General features: G+C 39.9%; 1 protein-coding gene across 1 annotated transcript in view; it reads right to left on the bottom strand.

Annotated features, from left to right (window-relative positions):
* Positions 1-26,758, bottom strand: part of ANKFN1 (ankyrin repeat and fibronectin type III domain containing 1) — a 196,961-nt gene that overhangs the window by 32,707 nt on the left and 137,496 nt on the right. The window contains exons 11-14 of the mRNA XM_023553385.2: positions 21,154-21,369; positions 10,178-10,344; positions 7,401-7,551; positions 5,295-5,463 (exon numbers count right to left, since the gene is read on the bottom strand). Coding sequence (XP_023409153.2) covers positions 5,295-5,463; positions 7,401-7,551; positions 10,178-10,344; positions 21,154-21,369 — 703 coding nt within the window. The remainder of the gene's footprint in view (positions 1-5,294; positions 5,464-7,400; positions 7,552-10,177; positions 10,345-21,153; positions 21,370-26,758) is intronic.

Here is a 26,758-nt window from a genome sequence, read left to right as displayed (position 1 = left end):
CACCGTATTGGGACTATTGGTATAGATGTCTGTATCCCCTGTGGGGTTCTGAGCTTTTGGTGGAGACAGACTGTTTTATTGTCTGTATATCCAGCCCCCGCCCACTACCTGGCTTACAGTGGAAGCTCAGTAAATGTTTGTTGAGTGAAGGATGCAGCCAAGCACAGAAGTATGAAATATAGACCAGGCCTTGAGGTATTTTTTTTTAAATCCCCCAATTTTTTGTTTTTCTAGTCCGGTTAATATGAACCATAGAGCCAAGGCAATCAATAAAAATCAACTTTCTTCATTGTAGGTCTGCTGTCAATTGTGACTGCCCACAGGGTCAGGGCAGGGTGACCTCCTCCAAGCAGGCTAGGCAAACCCTCAAAAGGCCGCGTCACTGGACAGAGATTCTAAGGGCTCATGATGCTGATTTTCCTTTTGTCTTTGGGAACAGTATAAATAGTGACCCTTAGAGGTGCTGGGCACATGGTTTATTACTGCAGAGGGGTCTTATCCTAATCTTACCCAATGGAGGGTGGAGTGTCAGCCCACAGGCTGTGGAGCGGGGAATGAGTCTTTGGTAAAATTTATCACTTTGCCTCAGGTCAACACTGGTTATAGAGATCTCAGACCATCCTCCTATATGACAGTCTCTCTCTACCCCACAAGTAATCCTGGGAAGGAATACCCCCGTGGGTCTAGCCCAGTCTAGCCTTTACTCTGGAAGCCAGAGGGCTACGCTCCTTTATCATTTTGTCCTTGCTAGATCTATTTAGTGCTGAAATAGGCACCGATGCAGTTTTCCATAGCTGGTTAGCAAGTTATTTATGATTCACTTAGGCCACTGGCAGGAACATGGTCAGTTTGCCAAATCTGAAATCCTTTCATGGGGACAGGGATGACTTATACAAGTCAAACTGAAATATAGCGTAACCCTTTATTCTGTTATTATAATTTACATATTCTCATAATTTAAACCTTTTCAAGTTCCATTAGAATTCCTATGTTGCTGTTAAAATTTTCTGAGTTCTCACTGAATTTGTCACAATAGTCTCTCTTTCCTCAGAAGTACTTAGTGTATCTACTGACCTTTTACTATGGAACTACATAAGGAGGACATAAGTCCCTGTTTTTAAAAAACAAATATAAGTGCTTATCCTCTTTCTGAGAGGGAGATAGGTCCACTATAGCAAGCCCTTGGAATTCCAATATAAGGTGTTATTAAATGCTTAGCAGGCTGAAGGCTAATGGAAGAAGTAGCTGTGATAATATGCCTCCTGGAAATCTGATTGCTTGAGGTTAAGGTAGAGTTTACCATGATTCTTAGTAAGGGCAAACAATATCTAAAGAATTAGTGGTGGTAGTGCTGAAATATAATAAGCAGTGTACTAGAGAGTGTATTAATTTCCTGTAATTGGCAACATTTTCCCCTGGTCCCCAGAAAAGACTAACAGTTGCGTATTCCAATGGAACAAAGCCCAACCAAGTGGCCTCTTCTCAAAACTTACATGGTCCTCATCAGTCATTTGGATCATTTTAACAGTATGGCACATGGGAGGACTAGGAGCATAAGGAAGTATGGCTTATTCTAAGAAAAAAAAATTTTCAAGTCAGAAACTACTGACAGCCAGGCTTTGATCTATGGCCTGGTTTTCATAAAGTAAAGATAATATATGCTGGTGTATTTTTTATATATATATATATATATAAATAAAATATATGCTGGTTTGGAAACCCTGGTGGCATAATGGTTAAGTGCTACGGCTGCTGACCAAAGGGTTGTCAGTTTGAATCTGCCAGGTGCTCCTTGGAAACTCTATGGGGCAGTTCTACTCTGTCCTATAGGGTTGCGATGAGTCGGAATCGACTCGACGGCACTGGTTTTTTTGGGGGAGGTATATGCTGGTTTTATATTGCTTTTAACAATAAGAAGAAATAAGACAGGCCAAAGAGACAGACACAGTTGGAGTCTACTGTATCACTCTGCTAACCATATCCCAGTTTGGAGTTCCTAAAATGCATTTATCTCTGTGTCCTGGGCAGTGCTGCTTAGAGTGGGGTCCATGAATTGGCAGCATGAGTATCACCCGAGGGCTTGTTAGAAATGCAAATTCTCCAGCCCCCTTCCAGACTTATTGACTTAGCATCTCTGGGGTTGGGTTGCAGGAACCTGTGTTTCAACAAGCTCTTCAAATGATTCTTGTACACACTAAACTTTGGGAAGCACTCCTCTAGAGCATCTTATCCCAAAGTGTGTGTTCTGTGGATTTTTAATAGGTCTCATGCCAAAAAAGGGTTCTAGCCATGACCAAATGATTTCGGGAAATGTTGGGTTAAGCAAAGTTAAGCTTTTTCTTTCCTACTGGACTTCTCAGAGCTTTTAATATATTACTGTACTGCTCAAAATCCTCTGCTGGATTTCCAGTATGCTTAAAGTAAATCCAGAGTCCTTGTCATGGTCTTTGAGCCCTTGCATGATCTGGCCCTTTTGACTCTGATCTCATCTCCTATCCCTGTCCCTCTCGCTTACTGCACCCCACCTGCACTGACCTCTTAGCTCTTCCTCTGCCAGGACAAGCACATCCTCTTACTTTGAGAGCTTTGCCCTTGCTTTTCCCATGGCTTAGAAATCTCAAGTCCCTACTCAAATGTATCCTTTCCAAAGAGGCCTTCCCTGATCATCCTATCTCAAATTGCAGCCCTGTCACTTCAGTCCTTTACCCTGATTTATTTTTCTTCATAGTCTTTGCTACTCTTTGACATTTATAATATAATTGTTTGTTGATTGGTTTATGATCTGTCTCCCCCACCAGAATGTAAGCTCCATGAGAAGTTTGTTCACTGCTGATTCTTCAGTGCCTACAGTAGTGCCTGGCACATAGTAGACTACTTTGATAAATTAATAGAAAGAGGCAATGGGTGATAATATTGTAGGATACAGAGTAACAACAATGGCACAAAGGGTGGCTGCCCCAGAAGAGTGTGTGAGCCTTCCAGAAAGACAGGAAAGAGAGGAAGTACATGGCTTGGGCCTCCAGGGTTTTGGGAGCCATATACTATCATGGTTGATACCAAATCATTGATTGTTCCCATCAAGGCTGTTGAGGCGTGGGGACATGAGTTTCATATATTTTTGCCTAGAGTCATGTAACAACAATGACCATTTCACACAGAACAGACTGCTGATTACTCTCCAATGAAGGATTTTCCTTAGCTTTTCTATCAGTTATCTATCCTTGGGAAACCCTTCATGCTCCTGGCTTTCACTGTTACAGATTCTGACCAGATTTCTGTGTTTAGTACCTGTCTCTTCTGCATTTCTACTGCCAGTGGCACGTTTCACTTGTATGCTGAATTAGCATTAACTCAACATGTTCAGAGCTAAAAGCATGACTTTCTTCTCCAAATCATTTTCTCCTCTGATTTCCATACTTCTTTCTGGTAACGGCACCAATATCCTCATAGTCATGGAGGCTGAAAACCATGGGGGCTCCCTAAACTTCTCCTTTTCTCATTTAAACAGTTGCTCCAATCTTGTTCATTACTTCCAATGTTTCTTATATTTGTATTTGTTTCTTTTGGTTTCTATCCTAACACTGGCCAATTATAATAACCTCTGAAGTTTCTGCATGCCCCCTCTTAAATCCATTCTGCAGCCTGACTGTCAAGATACTGCCCACTTTGGCCCCAACTGGCCTGTATGGCTTTTTGTTTTACTATTTCCTCATATCATTCCTCTGATTTACTCAAACTAGACCAAGTGTTCCCTGACTCTATTTGGTTCTTCTATTTTCGTTCTGCTCCTTCCAACAAGAAAGCTTTTCTTTTTATCCATATTTATAAATATCTATTCTTTAAGACCTACATCAAGTATCCTGTCCTTTAAGAAGTTTTTTCTGATGTCTTCTTTGAAAAAAAAAAAGTACTTTCTTTCCTTTTTTTAAGTATCACTTAATATTTATGATTGCTAGCACATTTGACCTTATCCTATAATAATTTATATTCTTGTTTTACTCCTACAACCATACCAAAAACCTCTCTAAGGCAGAACCTTTGTCTTGCTCATCTCTGCGTCTACACAGTAGGCACCTAATAGAATGGAAATATCCTGACCCAACTATCTTTCATAGCAGCAGTGGCGTTATGTCACGCACTAATAATGCTCTTTGACTGAGAACTCATTAAATTGCCACATTCACATCCAGGTCTCTTGGGAGGGGTATAGCCAATGCTGTTAGTTGCTTGACACAAAGATGAAGAAAGGCTAAGTGATTGCCAGTGTCACACAATAGGGGACCCGAGACTCTCTAGTCCCAGTTTGCAAGCCTGATTCAAGCTTCTCTTAAAAACTCTCTCTCCTGTGGAAAATAACAATTGACGCTCATCAGCTTTTGGGCATCTGAGCTCCTTGAAACAAGGGAAATGCAGAGGCTTAAGCAATTTATTCTTGAAAAATAAATTCAGATTTAGATGCCAGGTCTCAAACTGAGACATCGGGCGGTTGACTGGTCTTCGTTTAAATCTGCAAGCAGAAGGGGATCCCCCTCTATTTCAGCCACCCATTCACCCTCCCACAAATCATACAATTCATTTGAACTGACTGAACTCTTTTGCTAATTGCCTCTTATTGGCCTGCTACTAGATGAAGCTTGGGGAAGAGAGACAAAGCCACCCTATTCACATCCTTGGTGGGCAGCAGGGGTCTCTGCAAAAATAGAGAAACTGGGGCCCAGGCTATTCATTCCTGAAAGTCAAGACAAGATCTTCTACCATTCAGAATTCCATGTTATAATCATAGTATTGCATCCTGAGAGACCCTGTCAGTTCCTCAAATGGTCTGTGAGAAATTTAAAGTCTATTTAATATTGTAGTCTATTTAATAAACCAGCACTACTTAAAGTTACAGGCTTTTTTTTCCTCCAAAGTGATACTCTACATTTTAATTTCATTAGCTTTTTTTTTTTTTTCCCAGAGAGAGAACAGTGCTTTTCATGAAAACATCAGTTCTTGTATTTCTTTTTTAAGAAAGCAAAGGGGAGGCAAGAACTCTAGCCTGATAAGTGAACTTTCTGTTTCGAATTCCCTGCTCTCCATTGGGCCTTAGCTAGGTTTCAATAATTATTGCTCAGGCACATAGTCTTGGAGCTTTGCTTTCTCTCAGACTTGTACACAGTTCTAGGAAGGGTTGTTGCCAAAGCCATCATGTGATTTATTGACCCTCCACTGGGACAAGGGGGAACAGATATAACTTTGTGATTTTATTATAAGGAGGCTGGGTTAATATTTCTAGGTGAAACAAGCTAGTATACCAAGTTCAAACATCTGAAGAGGGAGGTTAAGAAACCCTGAGTGTGGGGTGTAAGGATTATTCTGTCCTGGGGCTGTACAGACGTCGTCTGAGGCAGGGAGCAGGAGAAGAAAGGACACATTGTGACCCATTTCCAACACCTCCTGTGTGTAGAGGCGGAAGTTCCTTGCCTGCAGAGGGACACGCGCGGAGGGAAAATAGGAGAGTTACAACATGGCACTTACATAAACAACACCAAACTGGCATAAAACATCTAACAAAATTACACAACTTCAAGCTTGGAATTTTTATACAACATAAATATTAGGGTGCAGCCCATTTAATAATGCTATATAAAATCAAGATTTAAGGCAGTAACGTTCCACTTAAACTCTGAAAACAACATTTATGCTTCTTATAAAAGCAGAAAATGATTGCATTCTGTGGGCTTTTCAAAATGATGAATATAATTGCATGAAGCAACAAAAATGGATTGAATTAAAAATCCACTAGTTTCAATTTAAGTCGGTTAAGGGGGAAAAATGTAGTTTCTGGCCAAGAACTAAGAAAATTTTACAAGTATCCAAAAAAAAAAAAAAAAAAATTGTTGTATGCACTGTTAGTCAGCCTTCTCCCAGCATGTGTATGTAACCCAAGAGTCACCAATGAAATATGAGCCGCTTCAAACCTGCTAAGCCTTAGAAACCCTTTAATAGTATCTACTGTCGCAAGTAGAGCTGGTACTTTTTTTTTTCCCTCCTCTTGAGCACACGGCCACCCCTGGAATGAGCTAGTTGCTCCCCTAGTGTCTTTATGGCATTTTGTGCAATTTATTCTTTATCACTGTGCTCGCTATTTTGGACTAGCCTTGCAGTATTGATTTACAATCAAAGCAGTACCCCAATGGAAGAACACCCTTGGGGTTTTTAATCCATCCCTCTGCTTCCATGGGTCAGAGGCCAATTCATGGTTGTCTTTCTGTTATTTAGAGAGAACCAGTCACTCCTATAATGGTCTTTCTGTTTACAGGCTGAGTGTGTTGGTTCATTGTGTGTGTGTAGAGACAGTGTGTCTGGGGGGAGGGGGAGGATGAGGGATGGTGAACAGAAGCAAAAAGAAGAAAAAAGAATTCAACTTAATGCTACATCATGTTAATTTCATACACAGAGCCTAATAAACTTTTACTATTCTAGGCCAATAATTTTTCTTGAAGTTGTTTATTAGTGGATGTTATATTTTCACATTTTGACTTACATAAATCTATCGTTTTGACAGCAACTCCTGTTTTTGGAAAGGTAACAAGGCATAGCTTTGGCCATTGCTAAAGATTATACTGTTGTTTCCAAGAAACAAAGCTTGTTGCTGTCGAGTCGATTCCAATTCATAGCGACCCTATAGGACAGAGCAGAACTGCCCCACAGAGTTTCCAAGGAGCACCTGGCGGTTTCGAACTGCTGAACTTTTGGTTGGCAGCTATAACTCTTAAGCACTGTGCCACCAGAGTTTCCATACTGTGGTGTAGGTGCCGTCGAATCAGTTCTAACTCACGGCAACTCCATGTGTGTCTTAGCAGATCTGCTCCATAGGGTTTTCAAGGCTGTGACCTTTTGGAAACAGATGACCAGTTCTGTCTTCGCAGCTGCCACTGGGTAGGTTTGAACCACGAACTTTTCAGCTAGTAGTCTAGTGCTTTAACAGTTTGTGCTACCCAGGAACTCCATAGATTATACTACTTTACTCTTCTGTTCTTAGAGAGCTCACTTGTATATCTAATTATACATCTATCTGTCTATTTTTCCTTGCTTCATGCAATCCTGAAGCTGAGACTTGGTGTCTTTCAGGGTAGACGAGCGAATGATTTTCCTCTGCTTGGCCAGACCATGGTACAGTGGGGATCAGGAAACTTGGAAGAGGGCAACATGCAAGAGCTAAGGGAAAGGAGAAGTACAGCCTATGTCTGCCTTTAGGCATCACATTCAAAATGTGCATGCTGCATGCAAAGTGGTATTTAAATAAGTGAAAATAAAATAAACTAAAAACCTATTTTTATTACCTCTTGAGTAAGTTTTAGGCTGCAATGCAGTTTCCATGAGCCATAAAAGGAGATAAAAATGGTAAAGTCTCGTACCTGGTGTAGAGGTATATTGATCTGCTTAAGGAGAGCTTTCACTGCCATCTGGAGCTCGTAGAAGAACAATTGCATGGGGCAGTCAGAAGTATGACCCACACTTTCCATAGATTCAGAGCCAGAAAGCTTTTGGATCCATTCCCATTCCTCTCTGTATGTTGAGTCAAGTTAAAATTAGAAATATAACAAAAGTTCAGAACGTAGCTCAGAACTTCCTTAGTGTATATGTCCAGAATCTGGACGACCAACTCTTGGTGGTTAACACTCAATGCAATTCATGAAATTTGAACTTTTTACCACCCAAATGGAGTTTAAAATGAGCACTTTCTAATTTAAGCTTAGTTCACCTATCAAACCACATATACCTCAGAACAGCAGGTCTAATTTGTATGAATCAGTTTTTCAGATTGGACCTTTGAAATATTTTGGTAGTAATTTCCTGACTGTCCTCATTATTCGTCCCCTGCAGATCCTCTGTAAATTCTAAGACCCTACATTTTACCGCTGTGGCATCTCTTGGTTAATTCAGCAGTTGGGGAACCACAGCACTCTGGTCCAACTCAGGCAACAAACCACATGGCACATTTCAACCCTGTCCTGTTGTAATCGTGGAGACTATTTTGGTTTCCTTCCCCTTCCAGAAGCTTGAGGAGAATCACAAACAAGAACACCAGACAATTCCAATAAAAGGAACCAGAGGACACATATCACTGCTTCCATCCTCCTTACAAACTAGTCATTTGTGTCTCTATTCTGCATGTTCTATAACCCTTCCTAATGAACTTTTCCAAATGTCATGCAGAAGAGAAGAGGAAAGAATGGTGGTGGGAGGAAAGAACATCTGGCTTGTCCCCCAAAGGCTGCTCTTCAAAAGGATCTTGAAAAGATCAAGGTAAATGCCTCTTGGGCAACATTGTGTCCACAGGTATTTTAGCACAAGTCTCTAAACACATTCAGTTGGCCCCGTTTCTCCTTCTTCCAATGCTGCAGGGTAGCAATATGCTCTCAAGAGCAGGCCAGAGAGGAAAGGAAAGCCCTCCGCTCAGGGGATGCAAAGAGAGGAGGTGCTGACATACGTTCCCACTCTTGTGAAAACCCTCTGAGGTTTCTTTCCAAAGGGTCATACTAGCCTGGGCTCCAAGCAGTGGGTCTGAAAACTAAATTGATAGTGGTATAAGCTTTCTATCAGAAAACACTCTTTTAACCAACGCTTCCTTAGAAACATTTCTGTTTTCAAAATATCTGTTTCATTTGTCCCAAGAAGGCAAAAAAATTAAATTCCTACTGCAATCTGGGCATATAGTTGTCTTTACAAATAATTGAGAACCTGTCTTTTGGAACCAGCTCTTGAACTATTTCTTCTATCACTGAAAGTGAGGGGTTTCGGACTAGCATAAGTATACTCAAAACCTGAAGGACCACATTTGTAAAATACGGCCTCTAACCAAATTAGAAAATAAATTACCGGTAGGAATACCATGAAGCACTTGCATTAACTAATTATTTGGGCTATAAGGATGTGGGAGATAGAATAGGCAGGGTGAAAGCTACTGGAATCTTTTGTGTAAAGGAAACTTGGGTCTTGGCAATGGGAAATTAGTTGATAAAACCGCCAAAATATGGAGTCTGAACCCTTAAGACAAAAAGCTGGATGAAAGTAACCATTGCTCAGTCAACACACAAATAAGCCAAGGAACCTTTAGAGAAGGTCTGAGATGATAACTAATGTTGATTGTAGAACTGACCAGCAGATGGCAGACTTAAAGCCTAGGTGTAGTTGATAAAGCGAAAGGAGGAAACATGGTAGCTGGGGAGTTCTTTGAAGACAGCATCATCATCATCATCTCCTCCATTGATGTAAAACAGTATTTAGTTAATAAATATGATGAGACATGAAAAACTTTTGCTACTGTCTTAGAGACCAAATTGTAAATGACCAAATTAGAATTCTTCAGTTAGGCAAATCCTTAGGTGTAACTATAATTTCAAGGTCTAGCTTGTACTCTTTCAAGTCTGAAGAAGGCTGGGGAGTTCTTTTTCTCTTTCTTTAAATTTTCTTTTCCGTTTTTTCTTTTTGTTTCCCTTTAATGTTGTGCATAATTCAGTTCATTATAGTAGACTTACAGAAGCCTGCCTATGAGGGCTAGTTGTAAAGTTGAGCCAGATTACCAAGATTGGGCAACTTTTCCAAAGCTAGCAGGGTAATTCACCATAATGCCAAACTACAGAGCAGTTGCCAGAATCTCAGGCCATGTTTCTTCTTTTCTTCCCTACAGAACCAAAAGGAGTATAGGAAGCATACAAGGTCCTCGGGCCAGAGCAGAGAGGTGGGGTGAAAACTGGGAAGGTCCTTTAAAATGAGGGGATCTTTGCTCTGCCCAACCCAGTCCCATGTGTGAAGCTTAAAAAAAAAAAGGAATATGATTGTTTTAAGGTTGTGATGAAAAGACATTGGAAATTGCAATGTTGAAAGTAAAGGTCATCTGTTCATTAACCAGTTGAGCGTCGGTGGTTGCACCATGAGTGATGCAGAGAGGAAAGTCAGTTGGGCTTTTTAATGAGCTCACTTCCCCCACCAATCAACACCACAGCCCTCCTTATCCTACCTTCCTAACGTGAAAACCCAGGTATGACTGCTCCAGTGTGCTGGCTCCTGAGGTTATTGCATCAGAGAAACTATACTGGGAAGTCACACTTCAGCTTTCTTCTAGCACATCAAATCATTCATTGGAGCCATTGTTTCATCAGGAGGAAAATCCGAACTCATGACAACTTACTTGGAAATGTTATTATTTTCACGGATCTTCATGTGGCAGAGGATGTTGGGCAACTTTTGGGTGACGAGAACTTTGATCTGATCCACAGAGCTACACAGCTTTAGGTAACCCAGATATAACCCAGGAGAGAGGCGTTGATGGCTCCTTTTGTGATAGGACAGAATATCCTGTAGGGTAAAAAACAAAAACAAACAAGAAACACAAAAAATACCAGCCTTAAAGGACAATTGCAAAATCTTTTCCTCCCTAAGTTGGGCCACTTCAGGAATCAAAGCAGTTATCACTAAATGGATGAGGAATTTTGGGTACTGCCGTGAATATTGGAGAAGTGTTGGTGGTACAGCTACTACCTTCAGGAGAATTTCAAGTCAGGTAACCAGTCCTTAATATATTCTGCTTTATCATTCTGTGCAGATCTCTGTGCCAGGGGTAGATATGTGGGTTGTGATTGAGAGTGGGGTTATAGTGGTGGAGGTGGGTAATAAAGGAAAACAGAATTCATACTTTCTGCCCTTGGAGGGTTTGGTGTTTAATTTGGGGAGAACATAAATTTCCAGTGTTAAAAATCGACAAAGCAGTATAGGAAGTTTTTGCTATCTCAGGATAATTGGTACCAGGAAAAGTCCATTTAAAAGGAAAGTTGAGACGAGAGGACTCCTGAGACTATTGCCCTGAGATATTGTTTAAATCTTGAACCAAAACTATCCCCTGAGGTCACCTTTTAGTGAAGTAAAAGATTGGCACACAAAACAGAGGGTTTCATCTGTGATGGGGTGGGTTATCTAGTTGGCAGGGTAAAAAGAAAACAAACCTGTTGCCATTGAGTCAATTCCAACCCATAACAACCCTGAAAGACAGAGTAGAACTGCTCCTTATGGTTTCCAGGGTTTGAACTATTGAGCTTTTGGTTAGCAGCCATAACTCTTAACTACTGTGCCACCAGAGCTCCAATGTAAGCATGGGGCTGACCTTGCTTACCAGATCATATGTAGTGAACAGTTTCACATTTTTTCACCACTTCAAAGTTTCTGCTTTTAGGTATGGCTGACATCGGTCTCTCTCCCAACCCCACACAGCACCTTCCTATGGAACCAAAGGCCCTTTTCAAATTTATAATCCCTGACGGGGTGAGTCATGAAACACTCATGAAATTGTTCACTACGGATTAGTAGGTAAGCCCATGCTTAACTTGCTTAATGAGTCATCCGTCCCTGATCCACGAGTATGGTGCTCCCTTAAAAAAACATCTGTATGAGACTGAAAGGTCAACAATTACCCTAAAACAAAAATGAGAAGGTAAAGGGGCAGGGAAACTAGAGTACTGGAAATGGAACAACCTGTACACAATTAAAGAGAATGTCAACACATTGCGAAAAATGTAACTAATGTCACTGAACAATTTGTATAGAAATTGTCAAATGGGAACCTAATTTTTTTGTGTAAACTTTCACCAAAAGCACAGTAAAATATTATTTAGAAAAATGAAACCAAATAAAATGAGATCAAAATTTTATAGTAAATGGTGAAAAAGGCTGGATTGATTCTTTAACTTAAAAAAATGAGACAAAAGTAATAACACTGGGTTTATTTTATCTTAACAACATTTAAGTTGTAATTAAAAAAAAATTACAGTTATGCACTAATTCTGAGAATGAAGAGAAAATGGATCAAGCATTGATTCTGTTTTTGGCTTCAGTTTTTAGACAGCTGAAATGATATTCCTCACATTTGATTTTAACAATGTGATCATAAAGGGGATAACCCAGAAAAAATTTCACAAAAGTATTTGAGCATATACCTTTTTATCCTGGCATCATTTAAAATTTTGATTTCAAATCATTTGGTTATGTTAATCATGGCTTGTGGAACATATGATATCCCACCCACTTTTAATGCCTCTGCAATTCTTTGGGGGCATACTTTTCCTGATGAAAATATTTGCTTCCCTCCAGTGGGGACTTGTGTAATGGTGAAAGGCGAAAGAAACATTTGTTGAAGCAGAATAGCTGGGGTATTAGGCAAAACCAGAGGTGCCCCATGTGCCCAAATGGAAGGTGCCCTGCAAAAAGCCTGCCACCCAAGACTGGTGGGCCAGATGGACTCCCAGAGATCATGTATTTTCACATAATATTTCTCAAAATCTGTATTAACAACCAAAAATTTAAACACATTCAGTGACTCAGCATGCATTCCACTACTGAAAACACATGGTATCAACAAAAAATTCAAAGCAGAAAATAAGTGAGCCTTGAAAGGGCTATTGATTTTATGTTCTCTGATTGTTCATTGATCTATCAGCATTAGATTCTTAATTGCCAATGGCTTTGCATGTAATTTGATTAGGTTTTCACATCATCTTCACAAAATGTATCTTTTACAAGATTTTAAATTTCACCATATAGTAGATTTGCATTGAATCTGCATTGTATTATCACATCCGAACATTCCACAAGCAGCAGAGACTGATAAATGCAATAGTGGATTTGAGAAGTGGTGCAATAGGAAGTGCCAACTGAGTTAACACAGAGGGATGTTCAAGTAGCGTTTTGTTTTATATGTGGTCAGTTGTCTAGTGAACCCTTTGGGTGATGAGTTTTGCTTCCCTATACAACTGTAGGGACTCAGATGATAAATTATTGAAAAATAATTATATGAATAATGCAGAGAGGAAAGACCTCCCACCCCCATAACAGTAGGTAAGGCTTTTTAAACATTTCGGCAGTGGGATATAGCGTTAGGAATGATGAGTCAGGTAGAACTGATTATACGGGAAGGTTTCTAGAGGCCAGAGTTTAACCTGGTTTTTGTAGAGTGCAAAATAAAGGGAATCAACTTTAAATGTAGAGAAAGCAAGAAGGAAGAGAAAAACAAACATATTAAGCTTGTACAGAATTCTTTATGGAACAGAGGGGTATGAGGCCTTCCTTATCCCCTATACTCTGAAGGAGTGAGCCCCCCCTCTGTAGAATTAATTATCTGCAACTTCTAACATATGCCTATCATTGTTGTCTTCTCTGTCCCACACTTTATCAAACACATACTGAGATCCTGTGATGTCAGGCACCATGGGAGACATGGAGGGTTCATGTGAACATGATGTGGTCCCCATTCCTGAGGAGGACAAGAAAGAGAAACCCTACTGCTGGCAAGTCGATTCTGACTCATAGTGACCCCTTAGGGTTTCCAAGGCTGTAAATCTCTACGGAAGCAGACTGCTTCATCTTTCTCCTGCAGAGCGGCTGATGGTTTTGAACCACCGACCTTTAGGTTAGGAGTCGATCACTTTAACCACTGCGCCACCAGGGCTCCTTAAGACAGATGAAGTATTAGCAAATTATCACAACAGGCATACAGAGAAAGGAGTACATATATTTTTCTTTTTTTATGTTCTTTTCTTGAGCTAGACTATGAAATTAATGGCAGAGCTGTTTTTTTTTTTTAATTGCTTTAGGCCCTTAGTACCCAGTACTATTTTTGTATACAATAGGGACACGAAATGTGGAAACCAGGTCAGGGCCCTAAAACAGAACATATGGGAAGAGCAGAAGAAAGAAAAAATAAGGATAGTCACAACTGAAAAGAAGGCATAGTTAGCATGTATAGAAAAGCAAAAATTATACAACTTTTAAAAGGTATTTGGCAAAAAAAAAAAAAAAAAGACTAGAGAAAAATTGATTTTATGATCAAGAAGGAAGAAATTCTTATCAATATCGGGATGGTTAAGGCTGAATTTTTTTTTTTAAAATAATTTTTTTTTGTGCTTTAAGTGTAAGGCTGAATTTTTAAATGTCTTTTATCTTTGCAGAAGAGATCACAGGTAAGTAGCTGACCAGGAAAAGTTCAGTCAAGACGGAATTTTGGAAAATGAACAGGTAATCAAAGAAAGAGAAATGGTTACTGAGAGAAAGAAAAACTAGAAGATTCAGATCAGCAGAATTTGATGACACGCACCCAGGGGTACATGCTGAACCAGCAGATGTGGCTACAGTCCCACAGGTCATTATTTCTGAGAAGTCATGGGGAACTGGAAAAGTCCCTAAAGATTAGAAAATGGCAAATAATAGGAAGGGAGGAAACACAGGATGACCCTAGTAATTAAAGACTGCCAACTTATTGATCTTTGGGAAAAACATGAGAAGGAACCATCAAACAATCAATTTGAAGTCACCTAGGAAATCCTGAGACACTAAATAGCAGTTGACATGGTTTTGTGAAGGGCATATCATTCATATAGGCAACCTTAATTTCTAGCAGCCATCAAGCAGGATCCTGAGACCAGGGAGAAGTTTCCAATGTAATTTGTTTTGCTAGATAACCTGGAAAAGGTAGGCTCTTGACCACATTACTTAACAAGCTGAATATCTGCCTTGAAGATTAGTGGTTGATGGAGGTGATGTGGGAATAGTAGACATATTGAGTGATGGCCCTGTAGGAAGTGGTCCTGAGGGCCAGTCTATTCAGCTTATTTATTGATGTTCCAGACAAAGAAATCAAGAATGTGTGTATCAAATTTGTGGGTCCCAAATTGGTGTGGGTCCCAAATTTATGGAAAATAGTAATAAAGCTCTGAATGACTCTCTGCATTAGAAAAATAAGCTTATCATAATTAGGGTTGAAACTTAATAGGAAAATATGCTTGTAAAGACCTAAACCTAAGAGTACAAATACAGTGTGGGAAAGAGTGGGTATGCATGTGAAAGCTGGACAATGTATATGGAAGGCCAAAGAAGAATTGATGCCTTTGAATTATGCTGTTGGTGAAGAATAGTGAATGTACCATGAACTGCCAGAAGAACAAACGAATCTGTTTTGGAAGAAATATAGCCAAAATGCCCCTTAGAAGTGAGGATGGCGAGACTTTGTCTCACGTACTTTGGACATGTTATCAGGAGAGCTCAGTCCCTGGAGAAGGAAGGACATCATATGTGGTAGAGGATTGGTGAAAGAGAGGAAGACCCTAAACGAGATGGACTGACACAGTGGCCACAACAATGAGCTCAAGCATAGCAACAATTGTGAGGATGGCACAGGACCAGGCAATATTACGTTCTGTTGTAGGGTTGCTATGAGTCAGAACCAACTTTATGACATCTAACAACAACTGCATGAGTGTAAGAGAAAAACATGCAGGGGTCACAACTGACCACAAATTGAACATGAATCAGGAACATCCTATGGTTATGTAAAAATCAACACCGTTGTGGAATGGAGTAATTCACTTTCATTCAATTTTTTTTAAGACCATTACTAAGCATCTACTATGTGTTTTCTCCCCTTTCCATAGTCATTTATCCTTCATTAGTCAGAACATTTTTGGAGCCTGAGAAATTCATGGGAAGAGAAATTGATGTAATCTGAGGGACACTAGAAAGGCCTAGTGTCCCTCAGATTACATGATCAGGTCAGATGCCCATGGGTCTGTATATTGCTGGATTTGACCTCTAACCTGCACTTTTAGCCTCTTCTTCCACTACAGCCCTTTTGTGTCTCTTCTCTTCAGCCATGATGAATTGTTTTTTCTTTCCCCACACATGCTGTAGGCTCTCTTTTTTGATTGGTTGCTGGTTCATGAGTTCACTCACTCTACCAACTTTTATTGAGCACCTACTAAAAATTTTTTTTTTTTTTTTACTATGTGTTAGTCATTGTGCGAGGCGCTAATGACACCAAGATGAATAAGACGTAATTCTTCCCTTTATGGAACTCATATTCCAGTGCGTGTGAGAGAGATGTAAGGAAGTTTTTCTAACCCAGTGTATGGTAAAAGCCAGTAAGAAGGTTTGTGTAAGGTCTGTCATGGGTCCAAGGGACGGTGAGGTCTACTTTTTCAGCCTCTGCCTCCTTTCTTCACAATTCCCTCTAATTTTCTTTCTCTGTTCCTTTCTTCCATTCTTTCGCTACTTGGTGAACTTAACTTACACTTCACAGCTCAGCTAAATGCCACCTCTTCTGCAACGTCTTCCCTGATATTTCCAGTCAGAATTAATGGCAGCTTTGTGTGTGTTCCCATAGTACGCTGTTTGTACTGCTATCAGACTCTGGTTTAATTCTGCCTTGTATTGCCTTGATTTGTTTACAAGTCTGTCTCCCTCCCTTGACTGAACCCCTTGAGGGCAGGGACCTTGACTTATTCATTTGTTTTTCCTATAGCACCTAACAGAATGCCTGGCACCTAGTTGGTGCTGAAAAAATGTTCATTAAAAATGAAGTGAGAGGCCTCGAGGTGGTGGGATCTGAGGCTGGGCCTCTGGAAGAGAATATGCTGTGCTGGTGCAGTGACTAAGAAGGGTCTATCCAACCTCTGTTCACTGATTGGACATCCAAAGAGCTTGTGAGAGGAATAATAGATTGTTGCTTTTCCAGTAACTACTAGGCTTTCCTTTTGCTGGATGAGGTATGGAAGCTGAATTGTCCGGAATAGCAGAGATCGCAAAATAGTGGCTGGTGGTCTTTGTAGGCCCAAGATTGTATGGCCTACAAAGAATCTGAACTCACTGAAATATTTCTAACTTCTAAAAATCTAGAGATTTTACCTAAAACTCCTGATTTCCAAGTTCTCTTAAAAAATTGGAAAATGTCCCAATGCTAGGATCTTTTTTTCCACTGTAATTAGGTGAGGATGAATAGGGGCTTCTCTGTTAGGTGGGACAGGGGCTCTCCAGGTTATTGCAGTCCCTGCTATACTCACTTGTTTCTTTGTTTTTTTAAATTGAGACATAATTTATATACCATAAACCTTACCCTTTTAAAGTGTATACTTCAGTGATTTTTAGTATATTCACAAGGTTAAGCAACCATCACGACAATCTAGTTCCAGGACATTTTCATCACCCGTAAAAGAATCTCCATACCCATTAGCAAGCACTCCCCAGTCCCTCCTTTCTGGAACTACTAATCAACTTTCTGTCTATATGGATTTGCCTATTTTGACTATTTCATATAAATTAAATCATATAATATGTGGAGGAGGACAGTGGGTGTCTGGAGGTGACAAGAAATGCCTAAGGAGAAGACTAGAAGGAAAGTAGGGGTGGGAGGGGCTGGAAGGTAAGCTTTACTACAACTTCATTAGGACAAAACTTCCTGACTGGAGGATCATGTCTAATTTGGGTCATCACAGTTTTAAAAAAGGATGTAGAGAAATGGAAAGGGGGTAGGTTTAGGGGGGAGGGGCAGGGAATGTGTAAAGCAGAATGACAGAATGGGAAGGGCACCAGGCTGGCAATCAGAGACTTAGGTTCTAGTCCTTCTTATGCTGCTTTTTAGCTGATATAATCTTAGGCAAGTTACTTCCTTGAAATTCATGGTTCATCTGTGAACAGGACATACTGAAGTTATTTCTCAGTCTCAATTACTCACTCAAAAATTACCCATTCAATTTTCGTGAGGATCAAATATCATAGATGTGATAAAGTGTTGTCATCTTGAAAGTATAGTACAAATGAGAGAGATTAATCTTGAGAGAAAACTTCACATGTGAGGCTGCCAGTTACTGAAGAGACCCTGAAGATCATGGCCAGAGGAATTCAGCACTTGAGAAGGGCCTCCCTGTTGGAAATACTCTCAGAGCCAATTAGTTTGATCAGGGGGACTCTAGCTTGTTCTTCTTTTTCCTTCCCAGACAAGTGTGGGAAGCATCTCATAAAATTTTTCTTTCTCTCATATATATGTATTTTTTCATATATGAGAACGGCCTATTATGAAGGCCAGGAACTTGGAAGGGTCCGGAATTCAAGGAAATTGGACATTACCCTGGGGCCTTAACCAAAAAACCAAACCTGTTGCCTTTAGTTGATTCCGACTCAGCGACCCTATAGGACAGAGTAGAACTGCCCCATAGGGTTTCCAAGGAGTGGCTGGTGGATATCAAACTGCCAACCTATTGGTTAGTAGCTGTAGCTCTTAATCACTTAGGGGTTAGTAAATATTTTGGGACCAGACTTTGGTCAAGCCTTGTCTGTTTTGAAAACTCCATTGTGGATCCTCTCATTTTTATACAGCTTTTCCTTAGTTTTTCTTAGTCATCAGAAGGTACAGGAAGTGTGAAACGCCCCAAGGGATGACTGCGCCAGTATCAGGGGTCTTCTGGGAAAGTAGGAATGAGGAGGATGTGGACTGAATGTGTCCTGAGGAGACCCTAACATTGTCTCGATTTTTCTGAGTAGGCAAAAAAAAAAAACCCAAGAACTAACATTTTTTTGTTTATTCACTTAGCACTACTCTTCTAAAAGCTTTACATGTTAACTGACTTAATCATCATAAGAACCCTACGAGGTAGCTACTATTATTATCTCCATTTTGCAGAGGAGGAAATATGAGGGACAAAGGAGTTAAGTGACTTGTCCTAGTTACATAGCTAGAAAGGGTGAAGTCAGGAGTCATACACAATCAGCTTGATTCCAAAGTGATGCCCCAGAGTAGGACAGGAAAGAAGCTTGGGCTTCCAGTCGGAAGACAGAGGTTTGTGGCCTGGAATTGTCAGAATTACCCAGCTTGCTTTGGGGAACCACCAAGACCTGTGTTCACCTTCATGCTGACCTGGCGGGGCCAACTCCTGACATAACTGAATCTTAAGTATAGGAGTGATTGGATACCAGTGTAAGTAGTTTACTCCCCATTTCCTCTCCCAGTGTAAAACCTTCAAGGGAAGGGAGAAGAGAAAAATGGTGGGGGAAGGAGAAGAGAGAGTGGGGGTGGGTGAGGAATGACGTCAAGCAGGAATGTTCCAGTCAGCGGGGGTAAATTTTCCACTTGGATCTGTGTGGAAATCTGATCCTGCCTCTATTTTTGGTCTCCTCTAACAACCTTACACCAGATTGGAATTTTTCTGCACCTGTAACACATTTTTAATGTAATAAGCCTCGTAGAAACCAGGTATTATATCACGCTGAGGCCTGTGCTGTGTTTCTAGGGGCAGAGGTAGCCCAGACCCCAGTTTATCCCTATAGGGGATTAGTGTATTAGTCACCCTGTAAAAGCTCAATTTATTATGATTTTTAAAAATGCTTCTTTTAGCACTTGCTTATAAAAACTAAAGAGGGGAGCCACGAATGTGTCTGTGCTCCCTCCCCCACCCCCTCTACACACATACACACACTCTATCAATTTCACATGAACCACAGTTCCGTAAGATTCAGTCCAGTGGTATTGGCTTTGACCAATTAGCTTTCCTTTTGCCCTGGTTAGGGCCAGTGTAGGTAATAGGAAAGTGAGATGACTGAACCAGCCGTCACTCTATAGGGAATGGAAGTAAGCTGGAGGGTTAGTGGCTTAGCTGTTTAAGATGACCATGAGGGGCTAATGGGGCCAAGGCTTGGACCTGGCTTGTTTGTGTGTGACCGAGCTCTTCCTTTCCCATTCCTCCAGATTGGCTATCTTGTATATTTGTGCCATTGGTTGAAAGAAGCCAGTGTAGATTTTTTTGCCAGCTTTCGCCACTTAACTGGAGCATTTTATGTAACTTGTCCCCATCACTGGGTTTAAAAAGAGAAGAGGAAGGAACAGCCTGATGCCCGTGTCTACATGATGAGAACACATGAGGCACTATGATGAAGAGAGTGTCAGACTCAGGAGCAGGTGTGATTTTGTGTCCCAGCACTGCCACCTAAGATAGGCTAAGAGTCTAGCTTTAAGCTGCCTGGATTTTGAATTTTGGTGGCTCATTGGTTTTCCAATGAGTCTTTTATCCTTTACTTCATCTCCCATGCCTACTCACTAAAACCCTAATTCCCGTCCTGGAATGTGATGTCACATAGCAAAAAGAAGCCTGGGCTTCTAATCAGAATACTTGAATTCAAGCCTTAGCTCTGCTGTTTTCTAGCTGTGTGACCAGGGACAGATCCAAGTTTTGTGCACCCTGAAGTGAATACAATCTTTGTGTGTTCTTTAAAGAAAAGAATACAAAATTATGAATGCAGAATTGCTAGGCTGCCTCCCAGGGCCTTGGAAGGAGCTTGTGCAGCTGAAGAGCCCTGATGCTCAGGCTTTATTAGCATCATTAAATCTGCTTCTGCGTGTAGCCCTCTGTCACTCAACCCCTTTGAGCCTTAGTTACAGTGGATTCCTACAATGGATTTAATCATGCCTCTCTGTCTTTCAGGATTACTGTAAACACCAGCAAAGAGTAAATATGGCATAAAAATGTTTTTGTTCAAAGTGATAGATATATAAATGTATAGAACATGTACATACAAAACATATATATTTAGAATGTATATATTCTAAATCATATGTCTATACACCTACTCACTTATGGACCATCTTGTTATACCACATTTCACATTTATGACAATAGCAAAAAATCTACTATCTGACTATTTTGTGCATTAACAACATATGTCTGGCAGTAATGAATGTCCAGGTGTGAGATGAGAGTAACACTGGCTGTAATGGTTAAGTTTATGTGTTAACTTGGCTGGGCCATGATTCTCAGTGGTTTGGCAGTTATGTAAGGATGTAATTTGGCAGTAAGGTAATGATGTAGTCATCCTCCATTTTGTGATCTGGTGTGCTCATCCTCCATTTTTGTCTAATGCTGATTTTCACATAATGACCTGGTCTTTGGAACCTTCCATGTTGATAAGTGAGGAATGGGTGTGTGTGTGTGTGTGTGTATGTGTGTGTGTGTATGGTTTAGAAATGTATTATGATTACAGTCCATTCAGGTATTGGTTTCATATTTTGATTATACTATCTGTAGATTTTCTATTCAGTTATTTGCCCCAATATTTCTTTGATCATTGGCATTTTCAGGGTGCCCACCATTTATATTGCTTTATGAATTCCAGATGTGGAGAGTGATAAACAAAAATCAGCCCCTGAATCTTTCCTGTGTGTGGAATATGAGCAGTGATATGTCTCTGGACCTTCTGCATACCATCACTGCATGTGTAAATGGCTCTTGGTGTATCTCTCTGGAGCATCAATAAGCATGTTTAGAGCTTCAAATATATCAGAAAATTGAAAAGACTACATACCTGGATGGTTATCAGTAAAATGTCTAAGGAGGTTGGCTCCTCAGGTGTTGACAGAGACTTCCTCTGGCTTTGCAGCTTTGAGATCTGCATCCATTTGCCATTAAAAAATGAATAGAGCATCTCCACCTCTCGGATGGTGACTATGAGTATGTTTCCATGCCTGTCTTTAATGGGCTCGTAGTAAACTCTTCCCAAGTTGTGTGTTCCAAGTAAATTCTAGTAACAAACAGATTACTGGTAACTTGGGTGATACTATGCAAATAAAGCAACACAACTACAACGAAAGACATTGAATAATTATCTGATATTTCTGAGAAGCTTTTTTTTTTTAGACTTAAACCTAAAATATGTGGCATCATAGAAATGCACTTAACAAACACCCAAAGAAATGTCTTCAACATCTGCCTGGAAGGATTATAGCAAGAGGCACAAAAAATGATGTTTTTTTAAAGCAAATTCAATATCTGTAGATATCTCTTACCCACATAGACACAGCAGCATATAAACTTCAGTTACCAGTACTTGGAGAGAATCCCAGGTGTTTTAAAGAAAAATGCCTGATATTTCAAGTATGCTACTGGTGGAGTTTTCAGGAGATGTACAGTAAGCTAGTAGGGTGTGGGTTGTTTAAAATGACCTGAATTAACAGTATAGCACCTTGTGCACCTCCCAGAATGACTGTACCTTCCCTGCAGGATAGTTTAATTGGGAGAGTAGCCTGGTTTGACTTACCTGCATTTTAGGGGTTCTGTTTATTTAAAATTGTGTTGAAATTGTTTATAATCTAGGTCAACTGAGGCAGACAATACTTTCAGAGAGGTAGGAAGAGACTGATACACCATTAAATGTGGAGGGGCCCAGTTAGGTGATAACTAAAATAAACAGAAGTTTTACAAATATGCAGGTTTTGAAGATTTCTAACTCAGGACACCAGATAAATAGGATAAAATCCCCTCTTGGTTTAAACATCTATGATTTTTAAAAATTATAAATCATCCCCAGAACTCCTGCCTGTTATTTTTGTGAGTTAACATAAATGCTATTAGCATGAGAGTAAAGGCAGGACTAGAATTTGTAAAAGTCACAAGAATGACCTAAAAATGAATGAACCAGCTGGTCAATAGTCACATCTACAAAGACTCAGGAATGTTCCCTCAGGGGTAGGGAATATGTCTTAAATCTTTTATTCTCCCGACAAAGACTGGGCATGTAACAAGTAAGATATTTCATAAATAATAATTGACATGTTATAAAATTATTTTGGCAGTGGTATTTCTAAAAATGGCCTAATCACTCAATCAGTTTATTCCTTTCTAATAATTGACTTCTAAATCATAGAGAAGTAGTTTGAGAAAGGCTTTTAGTCCAGTGCTATGCAGTACTGTGAAACCCTGGTGGCATAGTGGTTAAGTGTTATGGCTGCTAACCAAAAGGTCGGCAGTTCGAATCCACCAGGCTCTCCTTGGAACCCCTGTGGGGCAGTTCTACTCTGTCCTATAGGGTTGCTATGAGTCGGAATTGACTCCACGGCAATGGGATATACTACTATAGTTTTATATAGAGGTGGTTTGTTGCAAAATAATACTGCCTGTAAGCAGTGGTATGCTGGTAAACTTGCTCCCCTCCCCCGCAAAAACAGAAACAAAACCCCCCAAAAACAGGAAAGGTAAAAGCAAAAGACCTGATTTGTAGCGTTTGCTGTTGTCTGTGGTGTAAATACTCTCTCCATAGCTGATTTCAGGCTACGAAGAATTTGACAATAAATAGGCTTCCAAAATTCCTGAATATTTAACAGTTGGCTCTCCTGAGCCAGTACAAGTTGGCTCCAGCACACCAATGCTATTAAGCCTTAACCTACAGTGGTGTTGTGTTTCAGGGCTGGCTGCCATTCATTAACTGTTGGACTTCTGAAAAATTATTTACCCTCTCTGGCCCTGAGTTTCATCATCTGAAATTAGGGGTTGTTACAGCTCAGACATCCCTTATGCTAATCCTTAGCCTGTTCGGAGGATTAAATCAAACAATGCAAGAGAAAGTTCTTTGTAAACTCTCAAGCTTAATACAATGTAGGGAATGGGTTTATCTTAACTGCTGTAATTGGAACCCTACCCTGGTTTACACCTACTTATTTTCAAAACCCAGTCCAGGCTTGACCTTCTCTGTGAAAACTTAACTAACTCTCTCAGGTAGAGTTTACCACCCTCTCTTTTGTCTCCTACTGCTTCCTGTACAAACTTCTTTCTTAGCATCCCTAGCTTTACATCATATATTGAATACATGTCGTTGGATCATGGTTGTTTCCTCCCTGTGTCTCTGCATCTCTTGCATAGTGCCTGGCATCTAGTAGGTGCTCAGTAACTTTTTGTTGACTGAATTAACATATTATTTTATTATTAAGACATTGGACAGTACGATTTGCATTGGATCAAAACTGGTGGGTTAACACTGATTGAGGTAGTCATTTCATTTAAACAGAGTTATCATTAGTTCACTCTCAGCTTTGGACGTGTTGACTAATGTGTTGAGCAATGAATCACTAAAAATCTTCCTGAAATTCTTTGTTGACATCAAATTGGGGATGGACAGCCAGCTTTTTGGGAGAGCCCAATTTAAATGCATAATGCCTTTGTGAAAATAAATTCAACCATGTTTCATGGGGACAAATTCAGGGTTCTTTGGGGCCCAAAGGAAAAACAAAAAACAAAACAAAACAAAAGTAAGCAGTAGCTGTCGAGTCAATTCTGATTCATGGCAACCCCATGTGTGGCACAGTAGAACTGTGCTCCAGAGGGTTTTCAATAGCTGAATTTTTGGAAGTAGGTTGTCAGGCCTTTCTTCTGAGGCACCTCTGGGTGGACTCCAATCTCCAGGCGCTTTAACCTTTTGCATCAGACTGTGTTAATACTGGGGGATGCAAGGCTGGACTCATACTATGTAATCAAGGTTAGGAGGTCTGGGTGCCCTGCCGATCCTATAAGCTAAAGAGAAGTAAGAGCCCCCTGGTGGCTAATAGGAATGTATCTAGGTTATAACTAGAACGAATGACAGGAATTTCAATAAGCCCTAGACAGAGGCCCTATTTAGAAATCTTTATTCTGTTTAGAGTGACATGGGAAGCTGAAGGAAGTCCAGAGTAGGGATATGTAGCCCTGGAAGAGAAGAGTAAAATTTTAGGGAAACGTTTTCCCCCTCGAAAAATGAAAAAGGCACAGTATTCATAAATTATTACCTGGCTCTTACTCCCTAACTCTCATTTCTAAAAGCTATGGAGGGGGGAAGTTTAATGTAACAATCTACAGTGTCAGATTATTACTGTATTTTGAGGATAAGTAGTTTAGACACCTCTCAGTATAAGAGCAATCACACTGATGCCTCTTGGGACCTCTGGCATTTTCCTAAGAGACAGAAAAACAATGTGGGGTCTTAGCCACTTATAATTTTTTTTATTGTAGTAAAATATATATGACATGAAATTTGCTGCCTTAATCATGTTTAGGTATATAATTCAGTGGCATTAATTACACTCACAAATGTTGTACGACCATCACAAATAGCATTCCCCAGACTTCTCCATCAGTCCAAACAGAAATCTGTATCCAGTAAGCAATAACTTCCCATTCTTCCCTCTCCCTCACCTCCACCCTGCCAGCTCCTGATAACCACTAATCATCTACTTTGTCTCTATAAATTTGCCTATACTAGATATTTCATATAAGTGGGATTATGCAATATTTATCCCTTTGTGTTTGGCTTATTTTGCTTATCGTAATATTTTCAAGATTCATCCATGTGGTACATGTATCAGGACTTCATTGATTTTTATGGCTGAATAATATTCCATTGTATGTGTATACCACATTTTGTTTATCCATTCACCTGTTACGGGCACTTGGTTATTTCCACCTTTTGACTATTATGAATCATGCTGCAATGAATACTGGCATACAGGTATCAGTCTGTGTCTCTGTTTTCAGCTCTTTGGGATATATACTCATCTTCTTTTTTTTTGTCCAAATGCTGGAAGATATTTGTCTCTCCTCCTGGCTAAGTAATTTTAATTAATTGATTAGTTAATTAATTAATTAGTTAATACTCCATGTTCTTTCAAATAAAATTTAAAGCCACTTTTCCACAGTAGGCTGCAATTGATAGGAAATAGAGTCCTACTTTTTTTCTTTTTTTACAAATGTGTACAATTTCTTCTGTTTAAAAATTTTATCTGCTTTTTGTAAACTAAAACACAGTAAGATGAAGATACTTTGGAAAGAGTTTATGCTTTGGAGCTAGATAGACCTGGATTTGAGTAAAGACTCTGCAGCTCGCTATGTGTGTGACCTTGGGCAAGTTATTTAACCTTCTAGGCTTCAATTTTATCATCTATTAAGTGAATATAAATAATAATACTTTAGGTTGTGGAGAAGATGAAATGAGATAAAGTTTATAATGCACTTAGCACAATACCTGATACCTAGTCTATTATATAAATGAAAGTAGTCATTTTATTATTATTCATCACTACATAATATATGTTGTCGTTGTTAGGTGCCATTGTCAGTTCTGACTCATAGCGACCCTGTGTACAACAGAATGAAACACTGCCTGGTCCTATGCCATTCTCACAAATGTTGTTATGCTTGAGCCCATTGTTGCAGCCACTGTATCAATCCATCTTGTTGAGAGTCTTCTTTTTTTTTTCGCTGACCCTCCATTTTACCAAGCATGATGTCCTTCTCCAGGGACTTGTCCCTCCTGATAGCATGTTCAAAGTATGTAAGACGAAGTCTTGTCATCCTCACTTCTAAGGAGCATGCTTACTGCTCTTTTTCAAAGACAGATTTGTTCGTTGTTTTGGCGGTCCATGCTATATTTCAACATTCCTCACCAACACCACAACTCAAAGGCATCAGTTCTTCTTTGGTCTTCTTTATTTATTGCTTGGCTTTCCCATGCATATGAGGTGATTGAAAACACCATGGCTTGGGTCGGGTGGACCTTAGTCCTCAAAGTGATATCTTTGCTTTTTAACACTTTAAAGAGGTCTTTTGCAGCATATTTGCTCAATACAATGTGTTGTTTGGTTTCTCGACTGCTGCTTTCATTCATGGGTGTTGATTGTGGATCCAAGTAAAATGAAGTCCTTAAGAACTTTAATCTTTTCTCCATTTATCATGATGTTGCTTAGTGGTCCAGTTGTGAGAAGTTTTGTTTTCTTTATGTTGAGGTGTAATCCATACTGAGGCCTGTGGTCTTTGATCTTCATCAGCAAGTGCTTCAAGTCCTCTTTACTTTCAGCAAGCAAGGTTGTGTCATCTGCATAACACAGGTTGATAATGAATCTTCCTCCAGTCTTGGTGCCCTGTTCTTCATATAGTCTAACTTCTCAGATTACTTGCTCAGCATACAGTTTGAATAAATATGGTGAAAGTATACAACCCTGATGCACACCTTTCCTGACTTTAAACCACACAGTACCCCCTTGTTCTGTTCGAATGTCTGTGTCTTGATCTATGTACAGGTTCCTCATGAGCACAGTTAATACATAATATATAGTAATACATAATATATAAAACAGAAATTGGAAAACAGGGCACAAATTGTACAATTG

This window comes from Loxodonta africana, chromosome 18, assembly GCF_030014295.1.
Source record: "Loxodonta africana isolate mLoxAfr1 chromosome 18, mLoxAfr1.hap2, whole genome shotgun sequence".
Classification (NCBI taxonomy): domain Eukaryota; kingdom Metazoa; phylum Chordata; class Mammalia; order Proboscidea; family Elephantidae; genus Loxodonta; species Loxodonta africana.
Note: the sequence above shows the minus strand (reverse complement) of the source record. Positions and strands in the feature narration are given on the sequence as shown.